Source organism: Doryrhamphus excisus, chromosome 9, assembly GCF_030265055.1.
Source record: "Doryrhamphus excisus isolate RoL2022-K1 chromosome 9, RoL_Dexc_1.0, whole genome shotgun sequence".
In the NCBI taxonomy this organism is placed as follows: Eukaryota; Metazoa; Chordata; class Actinopteri; order Syngnathiformes; family Syngnathidae; genus Doryrhamphus; species Doryrhamphus excisus.
Window position 1 is genome coordinate 2,596,382 of NC_080474.1, and position 12,992 is coordinate 2,609,373.

General features: G+C 46.8%; 1 protein-coding gene across 10 annotated transcripts in view; it reads left to right on the top strand.

The window, feature by feature from the left end:
* The window catches only part of lrp2a (low density lipoprotein receptor-related protein 2a), a 60,664-nt gene that overhangs the window by 31,838 nt on the left and 15,834 nt on the right, over positions 1-12,992 (top strand). For 8 of the 10 annotated variants that reach the window (XR_009131640.1, XM_058081813.1, XM_058081815.1 and 5 more), the window contains 22 exons: positions 1-178; positions 247-460; positions 1,057-1,296; positions 1,453-1,641; positions 2,012-2,932; positions 3,030-3,195; positions 3,276-3,434; positions 4,342-4,631; positions 4,704-4,904; positions 5,959-5,973; positions 6,063-6,098; positions 6,183-6,425; positions 6,943-7,068; positions 7,211-7,330; positions 8,275-8,406; positions 9,365-9,566; positions 9,646-9,941; positions 10,017-10,683; positions 11,454-11,624; positions 11,709-11,932; positions 12,023-12,200; positions 12,746-12,942. Coding sequence is in view for 9 of the 10 variants with exons in the window: in XM_058081813.1 (XP_057937796.1) it covers positions 1-178; positions 247-460; positions 1,057-1,296; positions 1,453-1,641; positions 2,012-2,932; positions 3,030-3,195; positions 3,276-3,434; positions 4,342-4,631; positions 4,704-4,904; positions 5,959-5,973; positions 6,063-6,098; positions 6,183-6,425; positions 6,943-7,068; positions 7,211-7,330; positions 8,275-8,406; positions 9,365-9,566; positions 9,646-9,941; positions 10,017-10,683; positions 11,454-11,624; positions 11,709-11,932; positions 12,023-12,200; positions 12,746-12,942 (5,165 nt within the window). In the remaining variant the exon portion in view is untranslated. The remainder of the gene's footprint in view (positions 179-246; positions 461-1,056; positions 1,297-1,452; positions 1,642-2,011; positions 2,933-3,029; positions 3,196-3,275; positions 3,435-4,341; positions 4,632-4,703; positions 4,905-5,958; positions 5,974-6,062; positions 6,099-6,182; positions 6,426-6,942; positions 7,069-7,210; positions 7,331-8,274; positions 8,407-9,364; positions 9,567-9,645; positions 9,942-10,016; positions 10,684-11,453; positions 11,625-11,708; positions 11,933-12,022; positions 12,201-12,745; positions 12,943-12,992) is intronic. The other 2 variants (XM_058081817.1, XM_058081819.1) reach the window with 1 other exon arrangement.

Below are 12,992 nucleotides of genomic sequence, written 5' to 3' on the forward strand. Positions count from 1 at the left end.
CAAACTGTATTGGAGCGACCAAGGGACAGAGAGCGGCATCCCTGCCAAGGTGGCATCTGCAGACATGGATGGCATGAACCCTGTCATACTGTTCACAAACAACCTGGACCATATCGAGTTCCTCACGCTGGACATTGAAGATAACAAGCTGTACTGGGCTGTTAGCAGCACCGGAATGGTTGGTCTTCATCAGATATCATGCTGTGATGCCTCCATGTACAAACACTGATTACTGGATGTCCGCAGATTGAACGTGGAGATCCTGATGGGACCAACCGGGTCACCATCGTGTCGGGTCTGGCTCATCCCTGCAGTGTTGCAGTCTATCAGAACTTCCTCTACTTCACTGACCGCGACTTTGAGGTCATCGAGCGTGTGGACAAGTCCACGGGGGGCGACCGGATTGTGCTACGCGACAACCTGTCTGGGCTCAGGGTTCTGAAAGTCCATCATCGAGAGAGTGAGCATAATGATAAATATTACCTGCACCTGCACAAGCTAATCTGCCTTTCTTTTTAAACCGATACCGATACCGTGCAACCGATAACCCATACATTTTTCATATCTACTTTTTAAATGAGATTTAACTGAACTGTAGCGTGTTTGCGCACCTGGATTTATCCGAGCAGCCAGTGTGATGGCAAACCTTTGGTACTTACTTACTCAAATGCCAGAGATTTGCGTTTCAGGTGGCTGATAAGGGTTTTTGTGTGTTTTGTCTTCCTCGGAAGGTGCACAAGTGAGCTCAGGGGAAGTTAAAACAACAAAAGAAGAAAAAAGGAGCACTTGATTTGCCTCAATGTAGCATTTTTTTTAATTATTTGTTATTTGAGATATTGTTAATGTTATCGGATTTATTGGTATGACATAATTCCCTCATTTCGGCTCAATAATTATTGACCTGATAGTTATCATGCACCCCTAATAAAGATATACAAATGTCAAAAATATTTATACAAATAAATTTGAGCAAAGACATTGTAAGGGACCACAAATTCATAAATAAAAAAAACTAACTCACTAACTCTCACTAACTAACTTGTCACACACTTGTAGCCTCTGCAGGCACGTCCAACGGCTGCACCAACAGCGAGGCTGCGTGCGAGCAGCTGTGCCTGCCTCGGCCGCAGGGGGCGTTCACGTGCGCGTGCGCCACCGGTTTTAAGCTCAACACTGACAACGCAACCTGCGGACATTTCCAGTCCTTCGTGGTCATCTCGACACTATCCGCCATCAAAGGATTTAGTCTGGAAGGGGAAGACCACTCAGAGGCCATGGTGCCAGTGGCCGGACGAGGTTAGTTGAGATTATGAGATTATCATTCTGCATTAATACATGCTAAATATCATATAGCATCCCATTTTTTCACGGGATTATAAAATGTATGGCTTGATTGTTTGTATTTAAAGCGACAGTAATGGCACCTTTTTTATTAATTTTTTTCTCTTCCAGGTCGCAATGCTTTACACATTGATGTGCACGTAGCATCCGGCTTCATCTACTGGTGTGACTTCAGCAGCAACGTTGCCGCCCAGAACGGGGTCAGACAAATCAAGTCGGACGGCTCAGGATTACGTAGCGTCATCACATCTGGAATTGGTCGCAATGGGATACGTGGGATAGCCGTGGACTGGGCTGCAGGTATGCCGCTCACCACTGACTTTTTGTAAACTAGCATCAGCTATCATCAGCTCATCAATTATCATGACACTACTAGCGCATCGCTACTATCAGGAGAACCAGAGTATAGAGGGGAGGGTGCCACCTGCCGTGGCCCAGCACAGTGCACTATATTTGGACACATGCTAAGAGAAGCTGGTGCGCCGCCACAGAGGTCTCTGGCAAACCAATCATGCTAGGGTTTGCATGCAGAGTTGCATTGCTTGCTATGCTACTGCGTTAGCATAGTAGCAAAAATTATGAAACCACTTAGCGCTATCATGCTAGGTATCATACATATGTTCATTTCATTTATTTCATTTTATTTTGATTCACTTTAATTGATCCCCAGGGAACCTTTACTTCACCAACGCTTTCCTGACGGAGACATATGTGGAAGTTCTTCGTCTCAACACGACTTTCCGAAGAGTACTATTGAAGACTCAGGTGGACATGCCACGCCACCTCGTGGTGGACCCAAGAAATAGATATCTATTCTGGGCTGACTATGGTCAGAACCCCAAAATTGAGCGAGCGCTGTTGGATGGAACCAACCGCAGCGTTTTAGTATCATCAGGAATTATCACCCCACGGGGTCTTGCTCTCGATCAGGAAACTGGATTTGTCTACTGGGTGGATGACTCTCTGGATATGATCGCTCGAATCAGCCCCCACGGAGGGGAGATGGAGGTAGTCCGGTATGGCGGGCGCTATCCAACTCCTTATGGAATTGCTGTGTTCGGAGCGAGTATCATTTGGGTGGACAGAAACTTGAAGAAGGTTTTCCAAGCCAGCAAAGAACCCGGGAGCACAGAGCAACCCGTCGTCATCCGAGACAACATAAACATGCTGAGAGACGTCGCTATCTTTGACCAGCGCACTCAGCCCGTGATAAACAATCACCCCTGCCTGGAGACCAACGGGGGCTGTGCGCACTTTTGCTTTGCCCTGCCAAGCACCCACTTTGAGCACCCCTCCAAAAAATGTTCCTGTGCATTTGGGAATCTTGCCGCAGACAATGAGAGCTGTGTGGTGTCAAAGGATGACTATCTCATCTACACCACGGAGAGCACGGTGCGGAGCTTGCGCCTGGATCCCGAAGACCACAGCGTGCCGTTCTCTGTCATCAACGTGCCACGGACTTCTGTGGCGCTGGACTTTGACGTCACTGACGAAAGGATCTACTTCAGTCAGAGCTCAGGCGCGGGAGCAAGCAAGATCAGCTACATCAGCCTCTCCTCTCCTACGTCAGCTCCAGTACTGGTGGCCTCAGGTATCTCATACAGTCTTTCTCACTTCTGTTCAATGTCTACGCCTGATGATGAGTTTCTGATGCCTCTGAATAACATTCCATTCTTACGATGTGGCAGATTTAGGAGCACCTGATGGAATTGCATACGATTGGATGAATAAACGCATTTACTACAGTGACTATGCCAACCAGAGCATCAACTCCATGTCTGTGGATGGGTCTCAGAGGACCATCATTGCCCATGTGTCCAGACCAAGGGCCATTATGTTGGATCCCTGCATGGGGTTAGACACCAACACACACACACACACACACACATTGTTTTACTTTAGTGTTTTGATATGCTTGCTGTCTTCTTATACAGATACATGTATTGGACAGACTGGGGAACCCACGCAAAGATTGAGCGTGCTACCTTAGGCGGGAACTTCCGGAAGGAGATTGTGAATAGCAGCCTGGTGTGGCCCAATGGACTGACCTTAGACTATGACGAGCAGCGGCTGTATTGGGCGGATGCCAGCTTGTAAGATTTGACAACATTCTTTACTTTTTTAAAGCGTATCTCCGTGGCCTCAGTACACCCCTCAGTTTTAAGAATGGCACAGACACTCCTTACTGCTTTTTTTTTTTTTTAATACTTTATTTATTTTTATATTTTTCTAAACAAAACGTCAACAGCAATACAAACACACTCACAAACAAAAAGGGGGCACTGGACATACACATTATATTCTTCCAGCAATGCTCCCTCCAGACCCGAGATGATGTTGTGGTGTTTTGGGTCATAATCATACCCAACCATTCAGTTTCTGTAATGTTTGTTTTCAGCTCTTTTTCCCATTTTTCTTTAATATAATGAGTATTTGCCTTTCCCTCCATTACATTTTTATATAGTGTGGATACTATCTTGGTAGTTTTTGATTTGTAGGCAGACATTGCCATTTGAATCTTCTATTCATCCAGAATTTTATTTTCCTGTCATAGTAATTTCTCATTTGTATGTACCTAAAATAATCGTTTTCATCCAGGTCGAATAGTTGTTGTAGTTCTTGAAAGCTTTACTATTTACTATTGTACACCATGCGGTTATACCTCTTGGAATCCATTGCTGGAAGGTCTTATCATGACTGTTTGGAACAAAATTCTTATCGTAAGCTATCCATTGTAGCAGACAGGTCATCCTCTAATTTGAGTTTCCGTGTTAGACTGAACCATAGTTCCAGTGTAAAACTGGTCACATCATCGGCACGGTCACACTCCTTACTCCTTTATACTCCTTTATGGATGCGGTTTTGAGTTATGGTCTTAAACGTTTGATCAGCTGATGAACAGCCCATCTCACCCATCCAAGTTCCGAGGGTCCGCTCTCTCCGCCTACAGGTTCAAGTATTAAATTGTTGTTGTTGTTATGATTTCTTCTCTGCCACCAGACAGAAGATTGAGCGGTCCTCTCTGACAGGATCAAATCGGGAGGTCATCGTCAGCACGGCCATCTACCCCTTCGCCATGGCCATGTTTGGACAGTTTATCTACTGGACCGACTGGAACACACGGAGTATCTACCGCGCCAACAAACACGATGGTTCCGACCAAACGGTGATGATTCAGAACCTTCCATCTCGGCCGATGGACATCCACGTTCTGGCCAGCGGGAAGCAGCAGCGGTGTCTCAGTCCCTGCCAGCAATTTAATGGAGGCTGCAGCCACATCTGCACACCAGGTACCTGCGCCTCCTTCGCTTTCCCTGCCAGTATCACATGACATAAATGCTCAGGCAATGTGATCTTGTTAGGCCCCAATGGAGCTGAGTGTCACTGCCCATCAGAGGGCCTCTGGTATCTTGCTGACGGTAAACATTGCATCCCTGATAATGGTACCCGCTGCCAGGCGGGACAGTTCAGCTGCCTGAATGGCCGCTGCATCCGTGCCCAGTGGAAGTGTGACAATGACAACGACTGTGGAGACGGCAGTGATGAACTGGAGAGAGTCTGTGGTAGGCAAGCGTCCATCCTTTGCCCTTCTTGGTGTGGGGGTGTCCGAACTTCAGCCTTGCTGCTTTTTCTTTTTCTCACCTTCAGCACATTCTAAAAAACTAACAAAAAAACAGCAACGATTGAAAAAATAGCAGTAATTTGACAGGAATAAAAGATGGACTTTTAGCTTGATTGACATATTCACTTTATTTGGAACCGTTAATACATACAAAATCCTGTTCTAGCTTTCTCTTCATTGAATGGGCATATTTCACACACAGTTGCTAATAGGGATTAATCATGATGAATTTGGTTAAAAACTGTGATTAAGCTGAAGCCAATTTGTCATCCATTTAATGGTGCTAATATTTTGTAGCATATATAGAGAGGAGCTTAGGGTAATAGAAATATGGTAATGGTAATTGTTTTATTTCATTTAAACATGCATCAGATTACAATTGAGTGCATCCCATAATTAGTTTACAGTTCCACATGTCCAAAAGGAGTAGGAAGAAGCAAAGCTTATTAAATCCTACCCCTCCATCTGGTACTTTTACAATCACTAACTGTTACATTTGTTCACTTCCTGCTTTCCATAATTTTTTTTTTGTTTTGTTTTGGGTTTTTTTTTAATAATGCACCTCGTACCAAAGTACAAGGTGATATGACCATCCAATGACATAACGGGTACCATAGTAAGTGTCAATATAGTGATATGTATAGCACATCATGACTGAACTATATCTATATAGTTTTTATATAGCTATAAAATGAACTATATCAGCAAGTTGAAGTATTTGTGATTTTAGAAATAAGGAGTTAGTATGTTCTCTGTAGGCGGCATTATGAATTATCCTTACTGACCTTTTTTGCAGTACATACATTTAGCGAGTGAAGATTTCTATTATAGTTATTTCCCCAAATTTATATCAAATATCAAAGTGGCAAAGTGGAACAAGGTTCGGACACCCCTGACTTGTGTACCTGCATTGCTGGTACAATCATCCTAACGCTATCCTGATACTACTTTTACTAACAAGCTCTCTCTTTCGCTGTGACCACTGACATTCTAAGGAGACAACTCATTTGGTGTGTATGCTTCTTGATTAAAATCCACTCGTGACAATTTTCCCTGCAACCAACCCAAACTAACACATGGACAATATTCTTGCACGCAGTCCCTCAGCTGCTGTCATCATTCATAGATTTGTCAGGTAACGTCAGCATCCAGTGCAGGTGTGCACACAAAGTGGAAATGCCTTTTTAATGAATTGTTACGTATTGATTCCCTCCGTCAGCCTTCCACACCTGTGAGCCCACCGTGTTCACCTGCGGCAACGGGAGATGTGTGCCCTACCACTACCGCTGTGACCACTACGACGACTGCGGCGACAACAGCGATGAGGGGGGCTGTCTGTTCAGACCGTGCGACCCCAACGCCGAGTTTGCCTGCAACAACGGCCGATGTATTGCCAAGGATTATGTTTGCAATGGCATCAACAACTGCTATGACAACGGCACGTCCGATGAGCAAAACTGTCGTGAGTAAAATGCACTTCACTTCAAGCTTCCGTATGATTCTCAGAAGGCCCACAATGGAGCCCTCAGACTTGATTCCCAGAATATTACAACTTTATTGCTTGTTTTGTTGATGACAGCTTGGTTCTTTAATATTACAACTTTATGCTTTATACTTGATGCACATATGACATATTGTACAATGAAGGAATGGGACAGAATGACACAAACCTGAGCAGCACTCGCCCACCGATAGATGGAGTTCCAGGTTTTATTTGAATGTGTAGCGAAGCCTGACTTTATACAGAGCTGTTCTCCTTGAAGTGGACCTGGAACTTTAAAAGCTCTTTTTAAAGGTGTAGTAAACAAATGAGAGCGGTGATACATTTTCTATGTGTCTATGGTGGACCTAGACTCAGGGGGCAGGTCTCAGGACTGTTAGGACTGTCATGTTTCATACCGGAGGACCTTTAATTGCGTAAAATATTTTACGAAATATTATGATATAATCCATATTTCATGTTTTAAATGCCGATATAGCCGAGAGAACCTGCCAGCCGGAGCACACCAAGTGTCAGTCAACCAACATTTGCATCCCTCGTTCCTACCTGTGTGATGGAGACAACGATTGCGGAGACATGAGCGACGAGAGTCCGACCCACTGTGGTGAGTTTAACCAGCTAACTTGGTTTTAGCTGCATCAGATACGGTGGCTGTAAACCAAATACAAATCAGTAGACCTTCTGATGTGTGATAATGAATGTGTGATGTTTGTGAGTGATGTCATGTCTTCATGCCTTCCACACAGCAACGTCCACGTGTTCCCAGAGCGAGTTCCGTTGTTCCAGTGGTCGTTGCATCCCGGCCCACTGGTACTGTGACGGAGGGGCCGACTGTGCCAACGGCTCTGACGAACCTCTCTCCTGCAGTGAGTGTCACGCAGCTCTTTTACCCCAAATGGCCTCTGCTGGCTTTTTGTGTCTGAACCCTCCCCCCTCCCCCCTGCTTTTTGTGGGCCGGTGCCTGTCCGCCCATCTGTGAGTGTGGTGAGTGATGCGCCCGGGAGTGTGAGTATGAGCGGTGTGTCTCTTTGTTGACAAGGTAGTCAGCCAGGCCTCCTATTGTGTTTTGGATTGGACCGCGGTGCACCCCCCTCTCCAAGCTCCTTTTGTCCTGCAGGGGTTCCAGACCCGCACTTTGGCTTTTGTTTCGATAGCTCGACATGCATGGGAATTTGCGCCTAGCAAGACTTTGGTGCTAGTCCAAAGCTGCTAGATTGTTACCAACACACACATGGGGCTGTCATTTTTAGAAAGACTGCATATATTTATCACCAAAGCGTTTAAGGGGCTTTGCACGGTGGTGGAGTGGTCACCAGATTGGCCACACAGTCAGGAGATGGGAAGACCTGGGTTCGAATCTCTGGTCATGCATGTTTGTACGTTCTCTCCATGCGTGGGTTTAATGTATGTAATGTGTGTGTGGTTTACTTGTTCATAGAACACACACAGAACAATGAACAACTTGTATCTGTCTCCTTTCTTCATATTATTATAATAGTATTCATATTATTATCATAGTATCAAGTGGATGAACTTTGCTAAGAAGGGTTTTAAACATACGGTAGCAAATTAGGATGAAAGATAGCGTGTGTTGAATGTAAAGGTTCCTACTGAGCACAGGTTGGAGGGGGAACGGTTTACGGGAGACACACAACAGCATTTGCGATTTTTGTTGGACTTTTTGGACCCAATGAATGACAAAAATCCCCCGTGATAGCCACCCTCCCGCCCAAAGTCAGCTGTGATAGAAAAGAAATGAATGAAATGTTTAGTAAGACCAATGAAGATGGATTATATTTGCTTTGTATAGCCACGCAAGCCAGAACCTGCAACGCAGACCAGTTCCGTTGCGATGATGGACGTTGCATCGCCTCCTCCTGGATCTGTGACGGAGACAATGACTGCGGTGACATGAGCGATGAAGATCAGAGGCACAACTGTGGTACGTCGCCTTCAGTAACGTTCTCCATTCTTTGTCTGTGTCAGCACGTTTCAGTGGATACGTCGCAACATACGGGGTGTTGTTTTGGAAGAAATGTCTGTGTATTTCTCTGTCTAAATGTTTTTTGCCAGGTTTCCTTGTCCTTTGTGTCAAAGTACAGTTCTGATGCACACACGTAGCCCCATACAGGACCAAAACAAGCCCATGTAATAATAAGAATCTAAAAATCATTTTGTAGATGCGGATTAAGTTACATTTTTAATGAATTTATGGTAGCACGTTCGTAACCACAAAACGCCGTAAACCGAGGACCACCTGTACCATAAACCAGCAGGTGGCACCAACCTCACCTCTCTCCGAATGAGTCAGAGCTTTTCTACCTGTCACTCGCAAGCACAGGTGACCAGAAGAGACCAGAACAATTAATGCTGATTAACAATAGAGTAGTTATTGATGCTAGTTTGAAGATAATGCTGATGGAGACACAAGATTTCTATCTACTAATATCATTTCTACTACTTTACACTCTTCTGCACTCTAGCCACCTAGACAGACCGTATGACTGACAAAAGGGCTCAGTCCGCTTATGCCGTTGTTCTATGGAACAAATGTGCCAAAGTGCTGAAACCCTCCTGTTTGGAGTGAATGAATGAATGTATTTATTGACTATTGTACCAGGCCTAGTGCCTACAAGACTTTGTTGTAACGTTCCAACTATTTCGGATATCTAGTACACATCTCAGTCTCCTTTTTGTACAAGCAGCTCACTCATCACTTGGGGGCTGGAGTGTGTGTTGCACTCTCAGAGGCTTCCTGCCATGTAGGAGACTTTAAACAAAATGGATCCACTATGCGAGACGAATAAAGAATTAGCAGTCACGGATGAATGTTTATTGAAATCCAGTTTGGAATGTTCGGACTGTGACCCCGGGTCATCTTCCTGTCTGATTGCATCCAGCCAACCGCACATGTTCCGGTTCAGAGTTCACCTGCGAGAACAACCAACCTCCTCAGCGCAAGTGCATTCCTCGGGACTGGTTGTGCGATGGTGATGCGGACTGCACCGACGCGTTAGATGAGCATCAGAACTGCACCCGCAGATCCTGCGGCATCAACGAGTTCACGTGCAGCAACGGCCTCTGCGTGCGTTCTTCCTACAGGTCAGTTGAAGCTCACTCTTCTGTATAAACAATGTTTGTCTGTCCAGCTTGGCTCTATAGCGTTGATGCTTTCAATCAGGTGTGACCGACGCAATGACTGCGGCGACAGCAGCGATGAACAAGGCTGCACGTACCAGCCGTGCCAGCAGCATCAGTTCACCTGCCAAAATGGACGCTGCGTGTCACATGACTTTGTCTGCGACGGGGATAACGACTGCGGGGACGAGTCTGACGAGCTAGAGCACATGTGCCGAACCCCGCCACCCACGTGCCCCCCAGGAGAGTTCCGATGTGACAACGGGCACTGCATCCCTCTGAGCCAGGTGTGTAACCGCGACGACGATTGCGGCGACAACAGTGACGAGAAAGGATGCGGTAAGTTTGACGAGGATTCATCTGTTGCATCAGTAGTCGGAATCAGTCAGGACTCCTGCGTGTCTCTCACTAAAGGTATCGATGAGTGCACGGACCCATCCATCCATCGCTGCGACCACAATTGTTCTGACACGCCCACTAGCTTCATCTGCACATGCCGCCCCGGCTACCGCCTCATGTCTGATGCCAAAACGTGCGACGATGTCAACGAGTGCGCCGACACGCCGAGCGTATGCAGCCAAGTCTGCGAGAACACGGTGGGCTCGTACGTTTGCAAGTGCGCCCCGGGGTTCCTACGCGAGCCGGACGGGCGCAGCTGCCGCCAGAACAGCAACATCTCGCCGTACCTCATCTTCAGCAACCGCTACTACCTCAGGAACCTGTCCACGGACGGGCTGGCCTACTCGCTGATCCTGCAGGGCCTTACCAGCGTGGTGGCTGTAGACTTTGACCGTGTGGACAAGCGTTTGTATTGGATCGACGTCAGCCGCAGAGTCATTGAGAGGATGTCCTTCAATGGCAGCAACAGGGAGGTGGTGGTCAACGGGGTTCTGCATGGCGAGGGCCTTGCAGTGGACTGGATCGCCAGAAAGCTGTACTGGGTGGACAGTTTCATGGATTGCCTGAAAGTGTCGGAGCTGGACGGTCGCTTTGTGAAGAAACTGTCCGAACACTGCGTGGATGCCAACAACACGTACTGCTTTGAGAACCCCAGAGCCCTGGTGTTGCATCCCAAACATGGGTGAGTAAAAACAGGGGAGGGGAGGGAAAGAGGACGTGTTGATTTGACATCAGATGTGCTGGGACAATTAATACAAAAATGCACATGCTGGGTCAGACGGTGGTTGCTGGTTGCATTGAAATGTGCCTGACACACTGAGAAACTTGTGTGCCTGGCAGCCGGTTTTACTCTGAATAGACCAGGTCAGCCTGCACCACCTTGCACGAAATTAGAGCCCATACTGGATGAAGTGTCTGAGTTTGTCCTGCAACCTGAAAATGTAAGCGCCTGCAGAATTTGTTTGACATGACAAAGAATCTCTGTGGCCAGTCTACAGATGAAAAATCAACATGTCAATACACACCCTCTGTGTGTTTCATGTAGACCAGCCATAGGAGCATGTAGACCCAGGTGGGACCTAGGCTTCACGAAGGTCACCTGCAGAGGAAATACTTGACACATGGTCACGATGACAGGATTCATGATGTACATTTCCACGTTTAACAATAGATTTCTTATGTATTGGCCAATTCTGTGATCCCATCAATGTGCAAATCATCAGGCCCGATATAAGTTGTAAGAAGGATGGCTGATTGTAATGGGAAACAGGAGCGTCCTATGGTATCACCCACAACCGTAGCGCAATGATCTAAATAGGAAACATACAGACAAATAGCATTTCTGACATTGCTATGGCAACCCCCATCGCCTGCTTCGGTGGTCTTATTCTGCACACATTTATCTTATTTACACTATCCCTAATGTATGCTCACATGTTTCCTCTTGCTTAGATATGTCTACTGGACTGACTGGGGAGAAAAAGCCTTCATAGGTCGAGTTGGAATGGACGGAAGCAACAAAGTTGCCATCGTCACCACCAAGATCGAGTGGCCCAACGGTCTCACCATTGACTACACCAACGACAAGCTCTACTGGTCTGACGCACATTTGAACTACATTGAGTGAGTACCTCCCGGTCTGTGTGGAGTTCTCTTACAGTAAAGACTGACACAAGCATTTTTCATCCGTCCGTCTTGTCGTGTCAGGTACTCAGACCTGGACGGTCACCACAGACGTACCGTGTACGACGGAGTCTTGCCTCATCCGTTTGCCCTGACCTTGTTCGAAGACACGCTCTACTGGACCGATTGGAACACACGCACAGTGGAAAAAGGCAACAAATACGATGGATCTGGTCGCCAGGTCCTGGTCAACACCACACACAGACCTTTTGACATCCACGTGTTCCATCCCTACAGACAGCCAATCGGTGAGTAGCAGTGCTCTCTTGTCAGTCAATCATCTCATCCTGTTTGCCCAGCGATGGTAAACCCAGATTGTTTGCCCCTTACTCTGCTAGTAAACAACCCCTGTGGGGTGAACAATGGAGGCTGCACTCACCTGTGCCTCATCAGTCACGGGGGGCGGGAGCACACCTGCGAGTGTCCCGACCACTTCCTGGCAGTGCAAATAGGAGGTGTGGCCAGATGCCTTCCCATGTGCACCAGCACGCAGTACCGATGCACCAACAACGAGCGGTTTGTTGTCTTTCTGTTTTTGATCCGATTACCTCGGTAGTCTATGTCATCCTTGGTGTGGTAATGTTGGCAACGTTCATGCTGTTCTTTTATAGTAACTACCAGTCATGCACTACACACCCAGAACACAAATATGAAGCAACCAAAACAAGTAACATCCTGTAAAACATTTTGATATTTTAATGCAACCTCTGCACAGACTCTAATTGTCATGTAATTCATTCATTTTCTTCGGGCGAGAGGCGGGGTACACCCTGGACTGGTCGCCAGCCAATCACAGGGCACATATAGACAAACAACCATTCACACTCACATTCATACCTATGGACAATTTGGAGTCGCCAATTAACCTAGCATGTTTTTTGGAATGTGGGAGGAAACCGGAGTACCCGGAGAAAACCCACGCATGCACGGGGAGAACATGCAAACTCCACACAGAGATGGCCGAGGGTGGAATTGAACCCTGGTCTTCTAGCTGTGAGGTCTGCGCGCTAACCACTTAACCCTAAACCAACCATTAAATGTCCTCCTTGGTACTCCGACAGTTGTATTCCAATCTGGTGGAAGTGTGACGGCCAGCGAGACTGTCGAGACGGTTCAGACGAGCCGCCCACCTGCCCCCCTCACCACTGCAGGCTGGGCCATTTCCAGTGTCACGACGGGAACTGCACTAGTCCGCACTTCCTGTGCAACGGCAAACAAGATTGCCACGATGGCTCTGATGAAGATCCTGTCCTGTGTGGTTGGTTGTGCTTTATTTTTAGTCTTCACGTGTCTGTCCCGTTCTCACGT